The 26,559-nt window shown below is 36.3% G+C and overlaps 1 protein-coding gene across 1 annotated transcript; it reads left to right on the top strand.

Annotated features, from left to right (window-relative positions):
• Window positions 1–595: 595 nt before the first annotated feature.
• Sxl (Sex lethal) lies at window positions 596–25,374 on the top strand. Its single transcript, XM_070288740.1, is given in 9 exon segments — window positions 596–668; window positions 6,817–7,355; window positions 11,317–11,362; window positions 13,168–13,500; window positions 13,585–13,692; window positions 13,785–13,966; window positions 14,336–14,553; window positions 18,412–18,477; window positions 20,431–25,374. Coding segments are annotated over 8 exon segments (2,103 nt in total). The 5' UTR covers window positions 596–668; window positions 6,817–7,278; the 3' UTR covers window positions 21,504–25,374.
• The last annotated feature ends 1,185 nt before the right edge of the window (window positions 25,375–26,559 follow it).

Genomic DNA, 26,559 nt, shown 5'->3' with positions numbered 1-26,559 from the left:
AACTTAATTTTTATCTGAACTATAGGGCTTTCAGTTATAATATTTCACAGGGTGGTGAGACTTTAGATGCCTAACAATTTTGCATTAAAATCTCAATTTCGAAAAAAGCGACATACGATACTTTCGCAGAAATGCGTCGATTTAGTTCGTTCGCAATATTTATCTTATGTTAGTACCCGCGAAAGCGAAAAGTTAGAAAGTTCTTCTCCTGTCCCTTTTTTGCTGTCTTTTTTTATGCGGAGTTTTGCTGCTTTCAGAAAATATAACTCATTTTAGAATAAATAAGCTTGTAGGGATTTGAATCGAGGGAGTTTATTAAAAGAACTGCAAAGAAGTTAACGCTTTTGATTATTCGGATGTGGTTAATATCTAACTGGCTTCCTTACTAGCGTAACAAATATAATTTTAGTAACTTATCATAATATATTTTTTTTATTTTTTAAATGCAGCCACAGTGGATACGGGGCGCTACGATCGAAAGTGCGACCAAAGCACAATGAATGAGATAAGCAACCCTCGTTTCGTGTGTGGGTTTTAGTAGCCGGCGATGTTGGTCACACTGCTTTGTTGTTGCTGAACTGAAGGAAGTCGCGCAGTGCATTTTTTTCTGGTAATTTTTTTCTCCACCTTGTTATGCTCCCGATTCGGTGTCCTCGAGTTTGTAAAATGTAATTAATATCCGCACCGTATGTGAATTGTCGAAGAAAGTTAAAGTAAAACAAGACAAAGACTAAATTTGTGTGCCGACGACGTTGTGAAGAGACCAACAAAAAACAATACACACATAAACACCGCCACCACAACTACATGTACATACAGGGTTTCTAGCGTGACGTGAAGTGTATATAATAATTATGAACGAAAAGAGAAAATCCAAAGAATGATAATGGAAAACACGCAGACATTGTGAAAATGCGCAAAAATCATTTTGCTAATACATGCGTAGTTGTAGTATATATTTATTGCATATAGTACAGAAAGCTTTGGAGTCTTTTTTTCTTTTTCTTATATTTTTTTTATGTGGTTTGAATCCACACACACACACACCCATTTACTTTACTACAACGAGTAAGACGGGAGAGAGAGGTGAAAACCACTCGCTGTATTTGTTTTTTTTTTCCTTTTTTTTTTTTTGTATGCTTGTGAACCGAAAAAGCATAGCCAAAATATAGAGTGCAAAAAAGTAGCGAGCCATGTTGTAAAATTCCATTCAGCCTTTGGCTGGCTCTGCTTTTTCCACCACTAACAGTACTGCCGTAAAATGGCAACGTCGACGCGCTCTCTCTCTCTCCCATACACACACGTACGCACGAATACTCACGTCCTCGTCCGCCACTCGCTAGTGTTTTTGTTGTTTTTCTTTCCTGTGTTTGCGGCTTTGCTGCGATGACGAATATGCGTGTTAGTGAAACGTACGTACACATGCATGTGTGTGTGTGCTAGCGACGCTGGCTGTTTTGAAACCGCCACTCCGTCGCCCTCTCTCTACGTCTTAACATCGTTTTCCGATTCATCCGTTTTTGTATTTTTTTTCTTTAACCGTTGTTATACGTGAAAACAACAATAATACAGCAGCATAATAGTTAAATCGAGCGGTACGGTTTTAAACTGTGTGTGAGTGTTTAATTTGTTTAATCCCAAACCAAATAAGGCATTAACTAGGTAAGTTTTGTGTACTTGAAATAGCTTTTTGGCCGTTCGGTCGCATTGTGTTATACACAAACTACCATTTTGTGCAGGCAAACGGAGCCAATAACAAAAGCAGCAAAAAAATTATTAACACAAAAAAAAACGAAAGAAGGGAAACGACGAGGAAACACACTTGCAACAACACATGCATACAGTCGCATCCAGCAATAAATGGCCGCCTACCTGAATTCGCCTCTTGTAGGTCCTTTAGTTCCGCTGCCGTTCCAGCCGAGTACATATGTATATATTTACCTATCCTGCACTTGTACTTCCTGTTTCTTAATATCTATTTTAGTCACGCGTTTAGAATTGCGTTTTTTTTTTAGAAGCAAAAAACTACTTCGAATTAAAAGGAACAAGAATACAGTTATTATATATCTTCTCAGCTTTACTAAATTCAAATACGTATACATTGCGCTGGTTTTTGTTACCAACGTCCAGCAAATCTCCGAGTGAAAATACTATATTTGTATTATTATTCCCCTTTGTTTCGAGGTGTAGCTAGTTTGCGATACACGACTGTTGCGACCTCATGACGTCGGCGTCGACGTCGACAGCATTGCCAGCTGTTATCGTGGACGGCAACGTGTTTTTGTGTTTTGGTTTTCGATTTATCTTTTCGGATAAGATATGCCAATATATTTGTGCATCAGCCATTATAATAATTGCAATCTTCGATGGGAACGGTTTCGTCAGGATAGGTTACCAATGATATTATGACTTGATTTGATCCCGATTAAGGGACACGCGCCTGTTTTCTTTTATGGCTGTCCGAAGGAAATATATTTTTTCGAGCAGGTAGCGCGCATGGAAGAACAGTGTCCTTGTGTAGGTCTGCACTCTGTTCCTTTTTTGGCTCTCTCAGCTGTCGCTTGTTTTACTTTCCAGCTGCAGCTAGCGTGAAGGGGGGTAGCTGCATTTCAAACCGCCTCTGCCTGTTCTCTCCTTCTCTTGCGGTCATTCCCCTTGGTGTTGGCAATGACATGAATTGCTCGACTCGATCGAGCTTGGCTTATTACATTGGAACGGTAATGCCAGCCGGTGGCGGCTCCCCTCATTCAGCGAAGGTCGTTCCCTGGTGCGAATTACAAAATAACACACTTCCCATGCTCGTTTTGTACCAGTTGCGAATCTTTTTTGGTCAGCGATCAATGTAATTCAATGTACAGTGATCTCCACTGATAAACTCCAAACCCAATTTATAATTGTTATATTATTTTACAACACAAAAGTGTAATGCATTATATTACGGGGGTTGTTTGCCCTGGGGACTACAATATACTGAATAAAAAGTTTTACTTTGTGCTTAGAAGTTGTCTTTCATTTTTAGTAAGCCCTGTACTAGTGCGCCCGCTAAACTTTTCGTGTTTTGTTTTGGCACAAGCACAAATACATATATCCAGCACACACACACTGGAGCCACTTGAGAGTGCAACAACATTTTAGCAAAAACAATAATCATGCGAGCGATCAGCTGGAATGTTCGATGGGATCGTTGATTGCATCTGGCAATGCTCTTCCATCCATGGGATTTCATTCACGCATGTCATATGCAGCAGTCCAACCACCCGCATGACTCACGCAGCTGTAAGCGTTAGAAAGAGATCTATGGGCACCATCCCACTTGCCCTCTCTGTCCCATTACGCTCTTATCAACAGCTGTTCTACACACACATGCGAAATGCGTGTGCATAATATAGGCTGCTCTATTTACACAAGTGTGCTCCAAATTAGTCGATTTCTGTTATCAATTGTAAAGTTTTGCTTACGGCGTTCTCTTTCTCTTGTACACAAAGAGAAAAAAATCAGTGTAATGACTCAATGTTATTTCCATTAAAATCAATATACATGTCAACAGGGGGTTAGGCATTTAATTTTTGTTTCGTTATGTTTTTGTTTATAATAAATAAATATTGTGTCAAAGTTTAACATCGATCATATCAGTTCTTTAACTAATTCTGCAACTACTCACGTCCTTTTTTTAATTGAAATTTTATTATATTTTTTATTTAACAGAGTAACTTACATTTTTAGTCGAACTTTGGGATTTTGGCTTTAAACAAAAGCATTATATTATTATATTAAATTTATGAGTATAAAGGTGTTTTTAAATATTTCCCCCTAAAAATAAATCTGGAATTTTCACTGAAACATATTTGTTTTTTAAATATGCACGTTTTCTGGAGGATTTTTAACACTTTTTTTTCTAAAAAGTTATAAATTTAATTGAAGCTGAAATTACATTTGTTGTTGATATTGTCCATGATATTTTCCATGAGAGCTTGTACACACGTGAGGGACTTTCTATTTTTGTTATGAGGAGGGTTTTGATTTCTCAGTGATTTTGCTTTCACCTCTCTGAATACGAAACCCAAGGCTACTTTCGGTACTCTGCTTTTTGGGTTCTCTATTTCTAAAGAGACCTTCAGGTTACCCTTCTAGTTTGTTTCCCTTATTTTTTTCGCTTTTCTTTGTTTTCCCTTCCCTGTGACGATTTTCTTCCTCCATTTACGCCTGGTCTTTCTCATGCTGTGGATTTTCACGCTGGAAAGTGAGGTACACACGCTCTTTTATATATTCTCTGTACATATTTCCCTCTTTCGTATATATGTACGTATTTTTTTTTGGGCAATCTGATGTATATGGGGAAAAGCAGCCCTCGAAATGGTCACCATCCCATCCACCTCCCATTTCCATTGCACGCTTTTCCTCTCGAGCAACATTGTTCTTGTTGTTGTACGATTTAGGCCGCCCCGCTCCCTCTGCTGCCGCCCCTCTGAAGCTGCTTCCCTCGTTTTCAATTTAGCAACGCTTTCTGGCTCCCGACTTTCTTCTCTTCCTTTTCCCCTACCCTCACCCTTTTCCTCGTCCTGTCTCTCTTCGCACAAAGTTTTGGATAGAAGTTTCCTTGCTCTTTTCAAGTCGGGGGGATCCTGAGATGTACATATGTATACATGTGTATCTTTCGATTTTTTCCTGAAGATATAGCATAAAGCCCATTTAAAATTCATAGAGCTGAAATTTGATTGCAGTATTTTTAATATTATTCTTATTTATTATTCTATTGTTTGTGTTTGAATTCTGATTTATGTTTTACTTATACCAATATTAATATTCAACTTACTTGATTTTATTTTAAAACACAGTCCACTTAAACATAATTTCTTTGAACTGTTATCTGACTTCGTTAGTAACAATGTATATTTGTTGACTCTTGAAATAGTAGTGAACCACACATATTGACTGACTCAATGCTTCTGATGAAAACTGGCTAAGAATTTTCCCTTGCTCTCTATTCTTGGTAATTCGACATTTTGGGCTGCAAGAATTTTTTCCAGCCGGCGTTTTTATAAGCGGGAAGGTCAATTTGCATCTTCACCTGCCACTGCCTAAAATCCGAGCAAAAAGTAGGCAGCTGGAACTGCTGGCTGTAGGATTCTGTAATGGGTTATTTATGGTGGGGATTATATTTATGGCGATTAAGGATAAATATGAATGATTATCGTAGTGAAAGTATGCATCTATGCATACCATTAACGTATATATTTTTTAACAATATGTAAAAAACAAAATGTCAAAAATCTTTCTGCATATTACTTAAAATGAAAAGGCTGATTAAAATATTTAATTTGAATTATTTTTAAATAACTTCCTGCATATTAAATATTTAAATCCAAATTAAATTTAAATTCCAAATTCTCTTTTGAGTAATTTGATTGTCTTAGGTAATTATTTTTGGCTTTGAATACAAAAATCAATCAAGTATCAATCTTGTATCCATATGCAAATTATATGGCTTTTGGATCAACTGCAATTGGTCTTGGGATCTTCATTAGAAAAAACATTCCGATCTTCTGACGAAGCCGGTCAAAAAGTTGCAGCTTGCTGCTTTTCCTAGTAACCAATTTGCAGCTTGCCAATTTCCACATTTCGATATTTTCCACCCAAGTTAGCACCTTGCCGGCATCAGCATCCAGCTTCCGAGAATGCGGAACATCTGCCTGCCTGTCTTCGATCTGGGATTCGGGGATCCGCGAGATGCAGCCGGCCACCCAAGAAAGTACGCCTGGCACGCTTCCTTGCAGGATCATAATATCGGTGGGATGTTGGGATAACTTAGGTAGCCCACGCGACTGGCACGCGCACCTTGCCTCCCTCGATTCTACCTGCGCCTCCCACCGCCCATCGCCCACTAGCCCGAACCCCTCTCCGATCCTTAAATACCTCGGTGGCTGACAGGACATCTTCAGTTGAGTTCCACTCGTGACAAGTCTAACTTGTGTCCTGTGATCTTGTGATTCCGTTGTGTCTTAAATTCAATTTGCCTAAAAAGTATTACCTTGTGATTTAACCATGATGGACTTTACTTTTGATACTGTGACACCCCAATCGACCATGTCGTGTTTCTATAATTTTAAAATGGCCAGGTATGTCCAGAATAGTTTCACTTGATCCGTACCACTAAATTTATGTATACAAGCGCAATTGGTTTAAATAAATTTTGTTTAAGAAATTGTTGATTTCAAATGATGATATGGGAAGTCTGGTCGAGTCTTTGTTGCTAGGAAGGCAGGCGACTGTATGCAATGTGATAAGTGTTAAGCATTTAAGATGTTTGTAAGCACAAAAATATTTTCAAATAATGTCCTAGTGTAGGCAAATTATTAATACTAACATAGGGTGTATTATTACACATATTTATCAAATTTTTACCGCAAAATAAAGACATTTTTGTAGAATGATAAGAAAATTGGTTGAGCAGGCTGTGATATTAATGTTAATGGGAATAATATATCAAAACTTTTAAAGTTAATGTGTTCGTTTTAGGAAACAATTATTTAATTTTTAATCGCGAAGGCAACTCTAGCTTTCAATAACCTTACATACAGGACCACACACATGGCATGAATTTCCTCGATAAGTAATACGATTTATTTGTTCATTTATTTTTGTATTCATAATATGTCTCGTTCACAACTTCGCGTTGCACACAATTTCACGACGTTGTAATGTTTTTTTTTTTGTTATTCGTATATCAATGTAGAGCCCTTCCTTGTCCCTCCCAATAATAATAAAATAAAAAATACAAATAAATTAAAATAAAATCCAAACTCTACAACCACTTAGTACCAACAACAATATCATCTCTTCAACTACTAAAACTACAACACAAAGCTGAGAGCGCGCCACCAACAACAACAGCAAAATAAATAACTGCAAATGAGCATACACTAAGAGAAAAAGAATAACAGAACTAAGAGAGTGTCCATGCTAAAAAGAGAAAGGAAGAATCTGCTACTTAATTCTAAGAGCAATCTTAAGTACAACTACACGTCAAAAAAGCAATAAACAATTGAAGAGAGGAAGAACGAGCAGAATAACAACAACAAACAACAGCAGCAGGCCAGCTGAGAGCGCTGAGCGCCAAAAGTCGAGGAGAGCGCGCGAGATCGAAGCTTTCTCCTCAACTCAACTCACCACTCACCTCTACTCACCACGACTCACCTCATCCCTTAGCACCTTCGGTGTATTTTCGAGGGTGTAATTTTTTGTTGATTCGAAAACAAACACACTCGCAACTCTCAGGATATGTACGGCAATAATAATCCGGGTAGTAACAATAATAACGGTGGTTATCCCCCATATGGTTACAACAACAAGTCGAGGTAAATTTTTAAACCTGAGTTCTCTTATGTTTGATATTCATTTATACGTTAAACTCCTGTTTTTTTTCTCCTTAAAACATTTGCAATTTAAAAAGACAGTTGAATTTCTTCCCATGATTAAAATGTTATAATAATGTAATTCTAAAATACAAATTTAATACACATTTAGTTTGCCTGAAAGTGTAGAAAAGAAAATGTATAAAAGAACAATAAATATTCAAGATACAAGTGGAGAAATTCGACTGTTGATTTCCTTTCCCCTTCCCATCCACTCCCTTTTACCCCACACATAACACACAAACACACATACGAATGAGAAAGTGTACCTAATTTTTTTTTACCCAGATCTCCCAGATGCAGATAATTCTAGCATATTTGTTTGTATAGTTTATACGAAACAGAAATTCCATGTTTGCTAGCAAAGTTCATTTGCGGCCAACGCCTTTTTTTTTGTCAGGTTCTTCGAAGTCTTTCCGTTGGCAAATTTTTGGAGGCTTATATATGCATTGGTATGTGTGTGTGCAGGGAGCATGTCGATGGTCAATCGATAAACTAAGAAACTTATCGATTTGCTGTCGTCGTCACTGTGGCACAAACGAAATTGTCTCTCATCTCATTTTGCGCAGCACACATACACACAGCTTAGTTTTTAGTTTATTTCGGATTTCGTTCATTGTTTTATTTTCTGATATAATCAGAGAGAGTGTGAGAAACAAAAAGAAACGATGATGGATAACCATAACCACCGCAACAACCACAGCTATGGCAAGGAGAAGGATTTCAATAGCGGCGGCATTGTTTATAAGTATAATTAACTGTTACATGCACCAGATGGTGTGCAGCCACTGATAGATGCAAAATCAATAATCAATTAAATACAGCTAAGACATATATACATACATATACAGACACAGGCATATAGATTGACCGAGAAGCAGAGCAGCAGAAAACAGTCAAGCGTTTTTAAGGGAATCCCCCTATATATATATATCCCTTAAAGAATCTTTAGAAAAAAAAAACTCCGCTCCCAATTGTAATGTTTTTTTATTTTACTTTTAGATTCTAAGTTTTTTGTATTACATATCCCCCTTTCATTAGATGTACATAAGTTGCCATCTCGTTCGCTCTAGTTTGGCATTTATCATAGCATACATTCATGCGATCACACATACTGCGTACACCTACACATCCGCTGATTGATGATAGTCTGCGTGTTTTTCGTAACGGCAACCATGCCATGTGTTCTTTATTTTTGTCCTATATTTACAGTTGAATGTGATAAAAGATAAGCAATATGCAAAAATGATACCCGCGAAAACGTAAAGCAACGTAAAGCAACGTAAAGTAATCGCAATCTTCCACAACATATATAGTGTATATATTTATTGCATTTAAACACAAAACTTAATAAGAAGACGAAGAAGAAGAAAACAACAAGCGCCATGTTCGATTTCCGGTGGGAATCGGAACTGTTAAATCTGTTCCCCTCACTCACAACACAACACTGTACTACACACGCGTAGACCAAAGCAGATACATGTATCCGTATCTGTGCAATTCGTTTGTGGCAAGAGGATTATAGAAACGGCCTAAAAACGTTCTCATCGTGCGGCCTGTGCAACTTAAGCAGCCTCACAATGTACCGGTAAATGTTGCTTCACTCTCCTCTGTTTCTTTGTCTCTTTTCCATACTTGCTGCTTGGTGTGACTGTACTAAAACTATTTTCTTTGTTGCCTTAATTGCCTTGAGTTTACTTGATTCTTTTTTCTTTTAATTTTTGTGACATTTTCTTTTCTCTCGCCTAGCATTGTCCATTTATATTCCATCGTCAGATCTTCAGTAGAACGTAAGCTTTAAGTTTTGCCTAAGAAATCACACTTGACTGTTTTTTGCTGCCAAAAAAATAAAGAACAAAAACCTATAAAGAGAGGGGTCAAGTGGTAGTCTGATTTGTATAAAGCTCCTAGGAATCCCCAGGGGGCCGTGACATATAAAGTAAGAATAAGCAGCTGCCGTTGAACTTTTGCATTTAAAACTAGAAAATATGGCGTCATTGGCTCCACTGCAGCTGCTGCTTCTTTTTTCCCTATTTGGGGGGTTCATATAATTTATGGCAAAATATTCGGCGGCAGTCCATCGAAACGTAAATAGTGCAACCACAGCTTTATGCACCACATGCTCTGCGGAAATTGTGTCAGGACCTTGACATGCGATAGCCTTAAGTTATGTATGTAGGGTCGTCCCTTTTACACAGCTACGTATGTATGTGGGGAAACTAGACTTAAGCGTACCGGTTGTTGTTGTGGTTATTGGGTCGCCATCTCGCTTGCTCGCTCACTCATGATGTACACGCACTCCCACACATACATATCCCAAATGCATAGCCAACAAATTGCCCTTACCCCCCAACCTCTCTCTCAATCACTCCGTCTCTATCTCTCTATTGGGAGAGAAGCGGCAGGAAATGAATAAAAGCCAAAAGGCAAAATGCTAAAGCGCAACATTTGCTTAAGGTCATCAAAAGCTAGTAACTACAGCAACTACAACTACAAAGTCCGCAGCAGCAGCAGCAGCAGCATCACATCAATCAACAATTGTCAACAATCAACAGTCAACAGAGGAGCAGTGTGACCTTGCCTTCGAATATTTGAGAATTTTTGTCACACTGCCTTTATTTTTTTTTTGCATCTTTTTTTTACTGTGCTCCAAAATAAAAAATGAAAAACTTAATCAAAAAAGTCAAATATCCGTCCCACACACAAACTCACAACCATGACACACAAAAAAAAATCCCCTCCAGCCAAATTACGTAACCCGCCATCATCGTCGTCGTACCGCAGCTGAATTTAATCGTGTGCAGACATCTTTTTCCACAGCCCAGAAAGAAGCAGCCGCCACCACAAGCGATATCGGCGAAAAGCGAAATCGAAAGACACTGACTCCTTAGATAGTATGTAGTTCATTTTTTTTGCACGGGGGGCAATCGCGCCCCCTCCGCCCCCCAAAAATGTTCTTGAATCGAGGACGCCTTCAATGCCCGTAAGTAAGACTATAATCACCCAAAAATAAAACCATAAGAAAATACAAAAAAATGGGGAGAATCACGCATTGTATTAGCCCTAACGTAGACATAGTAATCCAGAGTCGACGTGGGAAGATGCCGAGTTTATAAAAGAAAACGTCTGCATTATCTTGTTTTTTTTTTTACATTTTTTTCAAGTGCCCTACAAGTGATACATCAAATACATTTTTTTTTAAGTGAAAAAGTGTTGCATACAAAATGGTGTCCGATTATTCGATTTGAGAATTGGGCTTAACAGCACCATGCAAATGCATAATTTTTTGTCTTTTTTTTTCGGTGAATCGAAAGTGCATGAAAAAAGGATATTCAAAATTTGTTTAAGTGACTATTTTTTTAAGTGTTTATTTTTTTGAAGTGAAATTTGATTATTTTTTTTTTTACATTTTCTATGCAAGGGATTTGCGCCAGTCCTTAACGGTGTATATAACCGGGATCTTCTCAATTCAGAGTAGATAAGCCGAGTTGTGTTACCTGAGAATAAGCCAAATCCCTAATCACTTTTCCAAAACTTCTATTTGAGTTAGCAAGTATTAATAAGTTTAGGTCGAATAAGAATATGCGGGTCAGGTTAGTTAACAGCGTGCTGTTAGCCAGCTAACAGTATGCCTTGTGACTGTACCTCTGCCGCGTTTTTATTCAAATTAAGTTAGCTCTAAGCCTAAGTTAGTGATATTCGTCAGATCATCCAACGCCAAAACATTTCTTAATCATTTTAAAGATAATTATAAATATAAAACGTAAATTGCGCTTTATACATTTAATTTTGATAATTTTAAATAGTATTTTCTTCAATAAAAATACCAACAACATCATCATATTCCCGTGTACTAATCGATGTTTTCTCTTTCCCAAATGAAATCGATTGGATCGACGAACAGCGGTGGGCGTGGCTTTGGCATGTCCCATTCACTGCCATCTGGAATGGTTAGTATCACTCACGTTATCTCTCTTTTCACGCCTGAAATTTATAATTATTGTTAGCGATCAAATTCTATTGCATGAGCAAACCAAACGGAGAAAAACACAAAAGAAAAAATAAAATAAAAAAAATAAAAATAAAAAAAGCAATGCATTTGATATTGACTGATTTTGTACTTTGTTTTGTTCGGTTCCGTTTTTAATAATAATTATCAACAATGACAATAATAATATAAATTTTATGCCTTTTCCTATCAATAGTTGTATGATATTGAGTTTGTCTCATGAACGCTCTGGGGACACACGCTTTTGATTACAATTTTCGAGCAAAAAAAAAAAAAAACAACAAATAAAAAAATACCAAAACCTAACTCAATTTTTTTATGGATGCTGATAAATTTCATTTTGGTTTATAATAACAATAAAAATCAACAACTTAAAGTTTGCATTTTAAACAACAAAACCTAAACAAACAAGAACAAAAACAGAAACGAAAACAACAACCCTAACAAACTAACCAACCAACCAACCAGCAACAACAACACAAAAAACTTTTTAATAATACAAAACCCTTAAATAGAAATAACTAAACAATCAAACACACAGAGACTAAGCTATAAAACACACACACACATCTAACCTGCATGAGACATCAACAGCAAATGGCGTACCTTAAGGTATCGCCCTGCCACCTTGTGCGTCCTCCTACTTCCGTTCCTCCGTTTCCATTTCCGTTTCCGCCTCAGCTTTGGTTTCCGTTCGGCATTCTGCCCTCCTTCGCCTGTACAGTGCTTGGCATAACGATAGCAACAGTTGTACAGATGCGATAATGCCCGTCACTTTAAATTATGGTTTTAAAGTTTTGGAAAAATCATAAACTTTTCTTTATTTGGGATATTCAACAAAGAGAGTTTCAATTCATATTATAAATATGAACAAGTAAAATATAATATGTATACAATATTATATAATATCAACGTTTTATATTTTCAAAGATATTAATATCTTGAAATATATCGATCGATACCTTGCTGTTTTGTTACGCACTGTATTCCCCCCCATCGCACACCCACTACAAAGCGTATACACACCCACACAAAACACTTGAGAATTTCAGAAAACTACAAAAAAGAGACTAAACTTTATGCATTTCTTGCAATTCGATTTTCTTTTGTCTTTCGTTTTTGCAACCCTGTGAATGCCGTTTAGCTCACACAAGACAAATGCCATCACCACAAAATACTTACACGGATGTACAGCGATTATACAAGGGAATGTTTCAATTCAGAGCTTGAATCCAAATAAATTCAAATACCAATTGCTGCACTGGAGTTTCTCAAGCACGCCTTTAAGAACGCCTCAACTAGCCACACAAAATCAATTCGAGAGCAAAAGAGTTTAAACTACGGTTTAGGTTTTCGATTTTGAATGCATTTGGAATTGCCGTTGCCGTTTCCATTTCGTTTTGTCCATAGGTTTCTACGTTTTAATATCCAGTTTTTGTACCTTGTGTGTGTCACCTCATCATTAACAGTTTAACAGTTAACAATTTAAACTTAACAGTTAACAATTAACAGTTGTGTGTTGTTGTTGTTGCCCGTTGTTCGAGCCAACTAACTGAACAAGTGAGCAACGTTCAATCAGCTAAAGTGAAAGAATCAAGCAGCAGCAAACCATCCAATCTAACCAACTAATACCCAAACTAATCAATCAATCAATCAACCCCAAGACAGCGATATGAGGCCTTCTCTCAACACTAGAATACCCTTTGTACAATCTGATTACAGTCACGTTATGCGTTCTCGCCACAGGATACAGAATTCTCATTTCCAAGTTCCTCGTCGCGTCGCGGTTACAATGATTTCCCCGGATGCGGCGGTGGCGGCGGTAATGGCGGTAGTGCCAACTCCCTTGGCGGCAACATTATCAACCTGCCGCCGATAACCAGCAACAATTCGCTGAACAATCTCTGCGGCCTGTCGTTAGGCAGCGGCGGCAGCGACGATCACCTAAACGATCCCAGGGCGAGCAACACCAACCTGATTGTCAACTACTTGCCGCAGGATATGACTGATCGCGAACTGTATGCCCTGTTCAGAGCCATCGGACCCATTAACACGTGCAGAATCATGAGAGACTATAAGGTAGGTCTAAGCGCCCAACCGTGCCAGGGGAAGAGTTCCTGTGAATCTCTGCCAACGAACTAATCATTGACCATGATCTTTCAGACTGGCTACAGTTTTGGATACGCTTTCGTGGACTTCACGTCCGAAATGGATTCGCAGCGTGCGATCAAAGTGCTTAACGGCATCACAGTGCGAAACAAGCGGCTAAAGGTGAGTTTTTTTTTTGTTTTTGTAAATCAAAATGTACAGGTCCAGAGACGTAACACATCTATCTCTGTTCTCTGTTCTCGGTTCATTTTCAGGTTTCCTATGCTCGTCCAGGCGGTGAATCGATCAAGGACACCAATCTATATGTAACCAATCTGCCGCGCACCATAACCGACGATCAGCTAGACACCATCTTTGGCAAGTACGGTTCCATTGTGCAGAAGAATATCTTGCGTGACAAGCTCACGGGTCGACCGCGGGGCGTGGCGTTTGTTCGGTGAGTGCCAAGTTCTGTTTGTAATCCTACATTTAAGTAATCAGAACGCTTGAGAGAAACTATTCTTACAAACAGTCGATGTTCTTTGAGTCGAGCGATCGCTCTGTATCTCTTAGAATATTCAAGTTGTACTTGAAATCAAAGATGCATTTATAATAGTAAAAGAGGATTCATCCCGAAGAACTTTGACTGAATTTTCTCTTTGACAAATTTGATATGATTTTTTGCTTTTATTTTTGACACTCCCGGCTCATATGTTTTCTTTCTTTCTCTCACATTTTCCATTGCTCATTTCTATCGCAAACCATCAATGTACTTACGTACGACGTGTGGTGTACACCCGATAATTAAAATAATAACGAAATATAGCTACAACAAGCGCGAGGAGGCACAGGAAGCCATATCGGCGCTGAACAACGTAATACCCGAGGGCGGATCGCAGCCGCTGTCCGTTCGGCTGGCGGAGGAGCATGGCAAGGCGAAGGCGGCGCACTTTATGTCCCAGATGGGCGTGGTCCCACCCAACGCCCCTCAGCTGCCGCCACCACCACTTATTGCTCCTGGACATAACAATATGGTGCACAGAGGTAGATCAATAAAATCACAACAACGCTTCCAAAAAACGCATCCCTATATGGATGCGAAAAAGTTAATTTAAACAGAAAATAATGATAATACAAAACAAAACAGAATACAAAAAACAAAACAAACAAAAAAAAGAACAGAAACGAACAAAGGCCACAAGATGAAACACACAAGAAAAGCCAGACACTAACTGAAATATATGGAATATATACCTTATGTATATGATTTTTACATCTGATCCCTTTTAAGGATTCCTTTTTTTTTTCGTTTTCCTTTTTGTATTCGACTATAAACAACAACAACAAAACAAACAGCAACAACAACAAACAAAACAACAACTCTAACTAACAACACACAACAAATGCATATTTAGTTTAAATTTTCTATTTTAACTTCGTAATTTTCCTCGTAACACCAAAACAAATTCAATTAATTGTTGCAATTTATAAACAAGCATATATATTATAATAATATATATCTTGTATTTTGAAACAAAACATAAAAAAGAAACAAAAATTGAATTGTACATTTTTTTTCTTTTAGTGTAATTACATATTAACTTGTATAAAAAGATCTTTCAAAACAAAAAACAATATATTTTTAGAAACACAACCACCCCCCTGACCCTTAAAACGTACATTTTTTATACTAACTTAAATACGGGAATTTCCATCAACTTGAGATTTTATTTTGTGCAGTGTCCACAACAACAGCAAACACACATACATACACACACACACACACTCACACCCACAGAAATGGTAACGAACAAACTAGTTCTTCAAGGATTTTGGGTCCTAGTTCAAAAGTGTAATTTTTTTTACAATTTTTTTTTAAGTGTGTGTGTCGGAACTTAAAGCGGAACCAGTTCGTTTTAGGAAATAATTTTTTTCTCCGATTTGTAGATGGTTTTATTAGGCTAAAACAACAACAAACAAACACAGCACAACACAAAAAATATTTTTTTTTTTATATAAAACATAAAAAGTAATACACCATGAAAAAGCACCTAAATTGAGAAATATTAATCACAACAAATGGAATCGCAACTAATGTGAATATACCACCACCCACGGACTGAATCGATACCTACTAATTAAAAAAAAAAAAATAATATACAAAAAAAAGAGTAACAACACAAAGAGTAAACAAATATTTCTACAAAGGAGAGTTTATGCATAACCCACATAAACCCAAGCATAACCAGCTCCAGTTTTTTTTTTAATTTTTTTCCCCGTTCACAAAAGACTGTGCGAAACAAACGATGATAAAAATAAACATTGCCGCAATGCAAACAGAACTGAAATAAAAAAATCAACAAAATATAAAAATTTAAAGGAGTAAAAAATTAAAAAGCGTTGCCCGTTCAAAACTACCTAACCCACTTAGCTCTTCCCCTCTCTTCAGTCTCTTCAAATCGCATCAATATATATTATATCAGCTATCAAATATCAAATTTTTGAATCACGTCCTGTTCCTTTAAGTTTTAATTTCTCATCGTCACCAGCTAAAAAAATACAACAACAACTACAGCTTCTACAATCCACAGCAAGAAAAACAACAGAAATAATCTACAAAAATCGACAAAATAACGCAATTGTTTCCAATTATTTTAACCCTTCATCCAGTTTTTAAAGGAAAAGAAAAAAAATTTACTTATATAGAGATACGTATAATATACATATATATTTAACTATATACAATCTATTCTATAAAATAGCGTTAAATTTTAATAATTATTTAGTTTGTAGTGCGTTAAAAGCAGCGTAAAACAAGGAAAAACCAAGTAAAAAAGCCGAAAAAGTGTGACCAGAGAAAACGAATATAATAAAAAGGCGAAACGCAAAACGAACTTAAAAACCAAAACCAACCAACAACTTTTTTTTATTTTTTTTCAAGTTCCAAGCAAATTTGAAAATCAATCAGTGTTGGAAAACAACACGTGGCCGTCAATACTTTGCAACGGGAAGTTTTTCTCCCATTGTTCTGATAGTTTTTCCTATTTACATTTTTTGTTGTTTTTGTTTTTTATTTTTGAACTTGCTTATCTGCCTTACCGTGCGTGTGTGTGTATATGTGGGAGTGAGAGAAAGAGATAAGAGTGAAAGAGGTAAAGAGAGATAGCGAGTATTGACAGGATCCCAGTGCCCATGCCCCCATCCCATCGCTTATGCGCGTGAGTGCGAGCGAGTACGAACGAGAGCGCGAGTGCAGTATTTCTGTTTACAGCTCTTGTCCCCAGGCGAAAGAGACAGAGAGAGGCGGACGGCTGTTTGACAGACAGAGACAATGAGAGAGACACTATGAAATTGAATAGAAAGAAGTGAAAATGGCGCATGGTAAGTATGCGCGCACTCAACCGAAACGATAACGGGGTGCTGCCAAAAGATCACACCAAAAACCACCCTCTATAAACCTTCAGAAATATGATACCAACTCCCCCTTCATCAATCATATTGTTTTTTTTACTCTTTTTTTTACTGTGAAAAATTTATTGATGTTTTTTTTTTAATCGCCGAAAAAAAAAATAAAAACAATATGACCGTATTGTTGACTCTCTTCTCCCCACACCCCTTTATCGGTTCCAGTGCAAAAAACTATCAAATAATAAAGGAAAACGAACCTTAAACATCGCTACTTATTTTTTTTTAACTTTTTTTGCCAGTGTATTTCATGCATACGACGATACCATTCTCTTCCAAGTGATACTGTGTGCAGAGCTGTATTTTTTTTATATTTTTTTTTTGTAAATCATCTATGGCTAGTGCTAAAAAAAAATTTAAAAAAAAATTAAAAATCGCATAATCATATCTAAAATAACCATATTTATTTCAACATTTTTTTGTATACGTTTTTTTTCTGTGCCTGTCAGTGTTCAGTGTGGATTCGAGAAATCAAATCATAGAACTACTATAAGAGTAATATTTATAATTGTTTCTACCGAAGCCAAGCAGCAAATGTGCAAAAACTCTATCGAACTTTCTTGTAGATTTTGCCTAACCGACTTTAAGTTTGACATTTTATTACAATATATTTATTTGCTTTTTTGTTGTTGTTGTTTTGCATTCCCAATCAAAAAATATACATAAAAAACACTTAAGAACGAACTATTATTTGATATTTTATTTCTTATATTTATTTCCATTGAGTATCATTTGCATAATTTAGTTGACCCATTCAACAAGATAATAGACATAGACATGTTCGATATTTAAGCTTGTCGAAATACGTTGTTTAATTTTTATATGGGAACATAAAAAATTTAAAAAACAAAAGAAAATAAAGCCAGAGGGTATGCAACGTTTTTGAAAAGCTATTAAAGCGAACTTGTAAACGATATCATTGCTAAAGCATATGATGCCCAAGATCAATTTCAAGGCAATCGACTTCGGATCTTTCGAAGACAGTATTGGAAATTCGCTTAATTTTTAGTTTGATTTAATTTGTCATAGCCTTTATTTAGTTGCTGGACTGCCATTCCAGTTTAAAAGTTGAACCCGTTGCCAAGTTAAACAAGTAGTTTGTGTTCCCCATTGTATTTCGCATTTGTTGTTTCCATGCCGTAGACACTCTACTGTATTCTGTAATCTACTCAAAGCACTAACCCGAGTCGGTCGCTTTTCCTTTATCAACGTCAGTGTTGTAAAGAAAAAAAGATCGATTCAACTCATTTTCATTGATTGTTGTTGAAAAAAGATCTTAATAATTGAAAAAAACTTTTAAAACAAATCGATCTTTTATATTCCCCCCATCAAAAATCAAGCAAATCAACCCTACAACAAAAAAAAAAAACTTTTTGCGCCGCAACTAATCCAAGTTGTACAATTTTTTTTTCGTTTTGTTCCTTTTTTTTATTATAGACGGAGCTATGGAAAAATTACGCTCATTATTCGATGCTATATGCGATGCTATCTTCGGTCTCGATAGTAATTATTCCTTTTTTATATATATACATATTTCTAATTAATTACTCCTAGTCGTAATCTATCATAGATTATTTGCTTTTCCGCCTGAGGGAGAGCTTAAAGGTTAAGCAGGGCTACCACGAAAATGGCATGGCTGATGGGCTCAAATACGTCGAAATGTTACCTAAAAGTATGCAACAACTTGGAATGCTCAACTGCAAATTGCCTCGGCATGTGGTGAATTTTTCTAAAGCACACTTTTAGACAGCATTTTAATTGATTTCCAACCCGTAGCGGTTTTCTGTGGCATCCCTGAGTAATTTTAAATTCTTTTTTTTTTGTTTTTAAGAGCCCTTAAGAATGAGATCTAGTTGAGAGATCGAATAGCGCTATATAATCGTTATAAGTAGTCTATCAATCTATCAAGAAGAGAGCACACACACACATATATACACCAGCAGTCACACAGAAACACGCACACTCATGCGCTCCCACATAATTGAGAAGGCAGAACAAAAATTCAAATTTCAGTTTTAAAATTCTTCATAATCTATAAAAGCATAAAATTAACACAAAAAAAAAAAAGAAAAGAAAAAAAAAGACAAGATTTTTCTTTTCAAAGCGTGCCATGTTTTTCTTTATTACTCTTTCATATGCCATAATTCAGCTAGTATACCCATATTATCTCTCTCTTAAAAAAAATCGATTTAGTTATAAAAATATGTGGCCTTTTTGGCAGTCGCTCCACTGATTTCTGATTATTTTTATTATTATTTCTGAGCGAGTGCCAAGGGCGTAGAGCGTTATTTGAAAAAGTTCCAATTGAGTAATTGCCAAAAAAAAAAAATTGTACTTCTTTATGGAAACCACCCAATTCGAACTCCAAATTTAATTGGAAAAGAAGAAATAAAATAATAAATCGGAATGAAATTTGTTGCTGGCCCTTAATAACTATTTGTGCTAACTAAAAACCTTGTTTGCTTGCGCTTCATATTTTCACCCCCTTTAAAAATAAACAATTAACAAAACCAAGTTCTTTTAGACTTCCTCTTTGGAAAGATGTTTTTAGTGTTCTACAATAGCAACATTTTTTTTTTGTTCAATATTCCCATCCATGGTCTGCTTTGTCTGCTCTGCGAACGAAGAATCACTATCAAAGACCCCAAGATTCCTCTGATTTATAAAACGAACTAGATGCTTACCATTAACCAATATATACCGACTTGTTTTGCTTGCTAATGTTCCTTGAACGCACTTGACTTTGACTTTTCTTCGTGTATGTGAGTGTTTTATATACGCAACAGTTCAGTCACATCATATACTTTACTATATATACACACATATATAGAGCCATCAAAGAATCAGTCATCAATCTGTTCAATGACACTCCAATCCAAGTCCCCATCCCATCCCAAAGTTCCAAGAAAAAATAAAAAAGAAAACATGGCACGTTAAATGAAAATTATGAAAACCCTGCAATCGTGTTAAAGGAACAACCGAATCGAAAGTGGGAAAAAACCTCTGTGATTAAAGAAACGCTAACAATGAAATTTGTAGACACAGCGACATCGAACCGCTAACAACCAAACTTCTGCTTGATTTATAACTACAACTACAAATCCCGAAAGTAAACAAAAATTAACAAAGCAAAATCAAAAGAAAAATTAAAGAAACAACAATAAACACTAACCCAACACCATCTAAACAAGAAAAAGGCAAACGAAACTCTCTAAACGAAATACTAAACATAATTAGTCTCTCACCTAGGCTAGTTAAGTCAGGGCTCAAGCAGCATTCAGGGCCAAAGGATATTTAGAGATTTAGAATACGTTTTTTTTTTTTTAAATTATATATATAACTTTTTTTTTTTTAGAGGCATGACTAAGTAACTAAAAAGATATAAATTGATAAACTTACTAATTAAATATATTTTCTTAACCGTCTTTGTCTCTCCCTCCTGAATTGCTCCCATAGGTGAAAACTTTGCCGAGTTGCTTGACGGACTGTACCGCAGGAAGTACCATTATCCCTACTTATAATTGTCACCGCAACAGCAGCAGCAACTTCTCCAACAACAGCAGCAGGCGTTGGGATTCACCGGTAGTACCAACACTAGCAATGCCATTGGTAATGGCACTGGTAGCAACAACAACATGCTACTGTATCATCAGCACTACTATCAACAACAACAACAACAATCGCAAATGCCACGCCTGGGCAATGTTGCTGCTCACAGCTCGAGTCCGAATGGAAGCAATAACAACATTAATCACAATAATACCCACACCAACACCAACACCGCTAGCAGCAATGCCAACGCCAACGGCAACACCAACAGCTTAGGCTTTAATACAATACGCCAGAATGGAGTGGCTGCCCTGCATTATCTGCAGGAGCAGTTGCAGCTACAGCAGCCGCCGGAACCGCCGCAGCAACCGTTACAGCCATTGCAAATGCAATCACCGCCGCCCTTTCAACAACAACAATCGCAGGCGTCCGGACATTATGGCAGCAGTGGCAGCTTAAGCAATAATTTGCTTTCGATTGGAAACAGCTTCAATTCCAATGCCTACGGTGGTAATTACAACAATGCCCATGATGCCAGCAGCAGCAGCAATAACTTCGAAAACCATCCCAGCCTCAGAGTTAACCATTTTGCCACCAGCGGCATTTACCCCAGTAGCAGCAGTGGCTTCACCAACAATCCCCCTAGCAACAACAACAGCTTCTCCAATAGCCGCAGCAACAACACTGGTGGCAATCCGCAGCCACGCACTAGCAGTACCAACAATTCTAACAGTCAGAACAACAATAACCACAAGAATTCGCTGCAGAACGACTTTAGTTTTCCCATGTCAGCAAGTGAAATGGAACTGCATCAGCAAACTCTGAAGCTGCAGCAGCTACACCTCAGTAATAGTTTCAACAACACCACACCAACGGCAACAACATCAGCGGCAGCATCAACAGTGGCAACAACGGCAGCCACATCCACTCCAACGACATCTACGGCGACAACCACAAATCAATTTTTATGGCGGACATAACCTGAGAGTTGAGAATCAATCTTCAAATTATAACTTATATATAACAAACGTATATATTTATATAAAACTAAGAAACTCTTCGATTGATCATCGTAGTAGCAGCAAAAGCAGCAGCATTCATCGAAACCCAAATTTTTATGTTCTCAAATCCCCAAGAATTACCTTATTTTTTTTGTTCCTCACTCTAACCCTTATGTTTTAGTCGGTTTTTTTTTTCTTTTTTGTGCTTTTTTTATATATGGGAGGAAACTTTTTTTTATAATTGTAATTATCTGTAAGACAAGACACGTAGTATATATATATGTAATGATTGATGAGCCTGCGAAGGAGGTATTTTTTTTTGGCTACACTTAGAGAAAAACAAAATATGAGAAGTTTTTTTTGTCACATATTTATAACGTATAATCATAAAAAAATATATACAAATATATATATACAACATACACATAAATATAAACACATTTATATATCTACTACTACTATATAGCTATAGACGTGAATACATAAGCTTTGATTGTTTTTTTTTCTGTGTCTGAAACTGATTTTTTTGGCGCGAACTATGCCGCAAAAACGTACACGGGGCCCGCTCGTGTATGTTTATAGCTGAAGTGAAACCAGATATATATATGAGTATATTATCTCTTTTTTTTCATAATTTATAAACCCAATTTTTTTTGTCTAAATATACATCTATATATATTATGTGTAACGAACGATGGAAATGGCTTAAACAATGTGTGGCTGGGCATGCTCAAGTTTTCAGGCTGTTTATGGATAAATGAAAAACAAAAGAAAAACACTTGGCCAGAAATGTGCTTGAGTGGCATGGACAGGAAGGAGGAAGGACGATAGGAGAAAGAGAACCCAGACAAAATTACACTACACATACAATTTTTTGCATAGCTATAATGGAATGATACGTGTTTTTTTTTTTACTAAATATAAATACATTTTATGAAAACATTTTTTTTGTTTAGTTTATTATACGAAATAACTAGAGCATGTTGCAGCAAGAAACAAAAAGAAAAACAAGGAAACGTGTAAGAAATAACCGTGATAGAGAGCCTGAAAATCAGAGGAGACAGCTAACAGTACGGAAGAAAAATTGGAAAAAGGATAGGAAATGAAAGGATAATAAAAACAAGAAAGATAGCACGCAAAATCCAAGGCACCTGGAGTCGACCTGAGTTTATTATTTTTGTTTCAAAACAGCACCCGCCCCGCTTAAATATTTTATTTTTGTATTTTATTTCGATGTTATTGTTTTTTATATTTCATTTGTGTTCTTTGCCGGTCACTCCTAGGGCCTAATCAATTTTTTCGGTGTTGGTGCATTAACTTATAATGGAACAGAAACAAAACAAGAAGAAAAACGACTATTTGATGATACTTTTGTTAGTTCTATATAAACCCACATTTATTAATTATGTTTTCATGAAAATTGTGAACAATTTTTATTCGTTCGAGGAACCGCCGCCTACTTTTCTGAATTACAACTTTATTTTATTATTTAATTACCCTGTCTCTGGCCTACAAAGAAAACTTACAAAAAAAAAAAAGAAGAAAAAATCAGTTATTTAAGGCAACCTAATAAACATTTTCACTACAAACAAACCCACATTTACCTTGAGTTTTATTTTTATTTGAACCACATGACGTTTTCCAATTTCCAAAAACGTTTCGACGGCACATTGAGTCAACGAATTACGGATAAAAACTGAAAAACCAAACTAGATTTAAGTGAGACTAGACACACAGTAAACACTCGATATAACTTACAGCTTGGTTGTGCTGAATACTAAATATTACGATTCAAAAGAAGAAAAATATAATTCCAAATATACACAAGTGCGAGGACGAGAAGCGTTCGTTAAAACAATATGCAAGAAGACACTCATTCTAAAGCCTCTGTCCCATCCAGAGGACTGGGGCGCCCGGTCACTTAAATCGAAGAAAATACTCTCAACCAATGTAGCCTTAGTCTGTAAGTGAATTTACATAAAAAATAATCGGTTAATTGGAAGAAGAACTCATATATATGTATACATAGCACCTAGAATGCGGTCTCGTGTAACTTAGGACGACTTTGCCAAGGCAACCCAAAAATCGAATAATTGAATATTCATTTTTTTTTGTCTAGAGAAGAGCATCATTTTTGTCAACTTTTTTTGAGCATGTGACAAAAACAACAAAACCAAAATCATAAATTTTTTTTCTCGAACGTCAGAGTATAGATATTTACTTTACTTTTTTTGTGCGTAATTCTTTAGAGAATTTTTTCTTTACTCATAAGCAGCCAAGCTAATTTTGTTGTAATACCGAGAGATCGCAACTTAAGATATTTTTTGAATAACTAACGTTGTAGAACATGAGAACCTCACAGAAGAAAACCTAATCGCAAATACATTTAAAATGTTGTTCAATAAATTAATGCAAGAAAGTAATTATGTAACGGAAATATACATTATACATTATACATTTTTTTATATCAACGTAAATGTGTCTAGAAGGTAAAGATCTTTTATAAAAACAACAACATAAAACCAAAATACCAGAAATATGCATACAATTTTTTTTCTAGCCTAAGAGAAAGCGTTTTTATATAAACATATTATACAAAGAAAAATTAAAAAAAAAAAAACATAAAAATTCAAGCAAACAACCAACAAACGACTTGAAAAGAACCTCAACACAGCGGAAAGTAGTGAATCGGTGCTTCTAGGGATCCCAAAACCCAGTTAGGATTGCAGATCCACATCCGCGAGAGGATGGAGATCATGGTTAGACAGAATTATAGACGCTTTATCTATCCTATGGAACTTTTGGTATTATTTCGTGGTTTCAACTTCGACCATCTCTCAAATCTATCTCCGCCTTTTTCGTCTTTCTCCCTTTCCCTATATAGCATAGCGTTCGTTCATCTTTCATCTCCAGAGACAAAAACACCGACAAATTATATAGAATTCGGAGAATATAGCGATATGTAAACATAGATTTAGACAAGCCAGGAAAGGTACCAGGAAAGTTACGATATTACCGTAGATCAAGAAGGTGAAGGAGGAGTGTTTTTTTTTGCAAGCAAAGTACGAGTAAGGTCGAACGATCGGCGTTGGCGAAGATTGATGTGAAACGTGAACTGCCCTATGAAAGATTTTCTAAAAAAAAAACAAAACAAAACCAAACACCAACAAAGAGCAGCTAAGACGACAGATGAAAAAATTTAAAAAAAAAAGGAAATCAAGTTAGAATACTGAGAATGCCTACAAATAAATGCATCATATACCTAAAAGCAATATACATTCATACATAGAACAAGATTAGTGGAACAAATAAGAGAAATAAAAACATAAAACCGTTTAAATAGCAAGCAACAAAGCAAACAAAGGGAATATATTCGACAAATGCAAAACAATTATATTAACTATACCGTATACAAGGCGTATATACTATATATACTATATATATATATATACACATACAAACAAACATATATAGAGATTATAACGATTAAGTCCCGAGCGGAAATTTTTTTGAAATAACTAAACATTTAAATAATAATTATGATAATAACGTAATGTACCCCGTAATCGTAATATACCGAATAAACGACACACACACACACATAAGCAGAAACACAGAGAAGACGCAGAAGATACACAGGACTCGTGGGATGTTCGTGGTCAAAGGAGTCGCAAATGCAAATGCAAATACGAAGAAAACTTGAATTTTAATTCGTTTATACAAAAAAAAAACAAAAAAAAAACAAAATTAAGAAAAACACATATATACATATATTGAAATAGCGCTAATTGTTGTACTTAAGATGTCACATTACGAAAAGAACAAATAATAAACGAAATCATTTAAAATTCAAACAGCAGAATGGAAAAGTAACGGCTCTTCTCTTAGGGGTGGCACACATGTGCGCTCAACAGCACGCGGGCGCCGATAACCGATAGGCAACGCTTCGATCGTTTTCAGTTAATTTACTTGATTTTAAAATGGTTCGTTTTTTTATAATTGTTTTTATTTTCGCTTTTATTGCAGATAATAAATATGGGGCATTCTATGATGTCTGAAGACTGAAAACTGAAGAACCTCATGTCCCAAGACTTTATTTTAATTTTACAAATTCTAAAACGTATAGCTGCTGGCGATCACTACCGTTATTAAAACAAAACATCCTCTTCTTATGATGTTTTTCACCAAAATAATAAAATAAAGAGTTGGCTTGAATTTGCATTCGAATATTTTGAAACTTGTTTTAGAATTTGATCAATTCTTTCAATTCGATCAGTTCGAGCATTTCTTAATGCAATTTTTTTCCGCGGTTGCTGTTTCTGTCTTTTTTTTTCAAGGCACAAATAATTATTAATCTATGAGTAACTCTTAGTACTTTAAACGTAGATATCAACGATTTTAACTCAAGGTTGTCTACTTGAAAAATCGGAAAACCACGAATAGTTACTCGTAATTCCGCAACCCAACTAATTGAGTAATAAACTATAATTGTTTAGAATGAAGCTGGTGATGTTAACAAGTAAAGCTATCGGTTTCTATTGTCCAATTCGCAAAATCTTACAAAATGGCATACATGTAATATACCTCTTTATCGGTCACCACGAAATACACACAAAAATGAAGGACTTATCACTTTGAGCTGTTCCACAACAAGCCACTTGAGGTCGCCTTGCGGTAACATATTTCGCACTTTGCTCGAGGATGTCTTACCTGGCCAATTATATCACCGGAGCAGGAGGCGATCTCCTGCCTATAGCCCAAGTGCCAAACAAATCACGACAAGTGCCTACCCGTCCAATTTTGGCCGCATTACAAGTGTATCGATACGGGCAAATACGGCTACGTATGGCATACATAACATACGAGTACTATATAGAAATATTATATGGGCATTGCTATCGGTTCGAGTGGTAAACAAAGCGCTCGACTGACACTCCCCTTGGATGTGATGGGACTTTTTTCCGGATCGTTGCCTGCTGATAGCTGGCGACACGTTTCCCCCAACCGAATCCAATTAGTGGGTTCCAGAATTACG

Source organism: Drosophila kikkawai, chromosome X, assembly GCF_030179895.1.
Source record: "Drosophila kikkawai strain 14028-0561.14 chromosome X, DkikHiC1v2, whole genome shotgun sequence".
In the NCBI taxonomy this organism is placed as follows: Eukaryota; Metazoa; Arthropoda; class Insecta; order Diptera; family Drosophilidae; genus Drosophila; species Drosophila kikkawai.
This window is presented reverse-complemented; position numbering and strand designations above follow the sequence as displayed.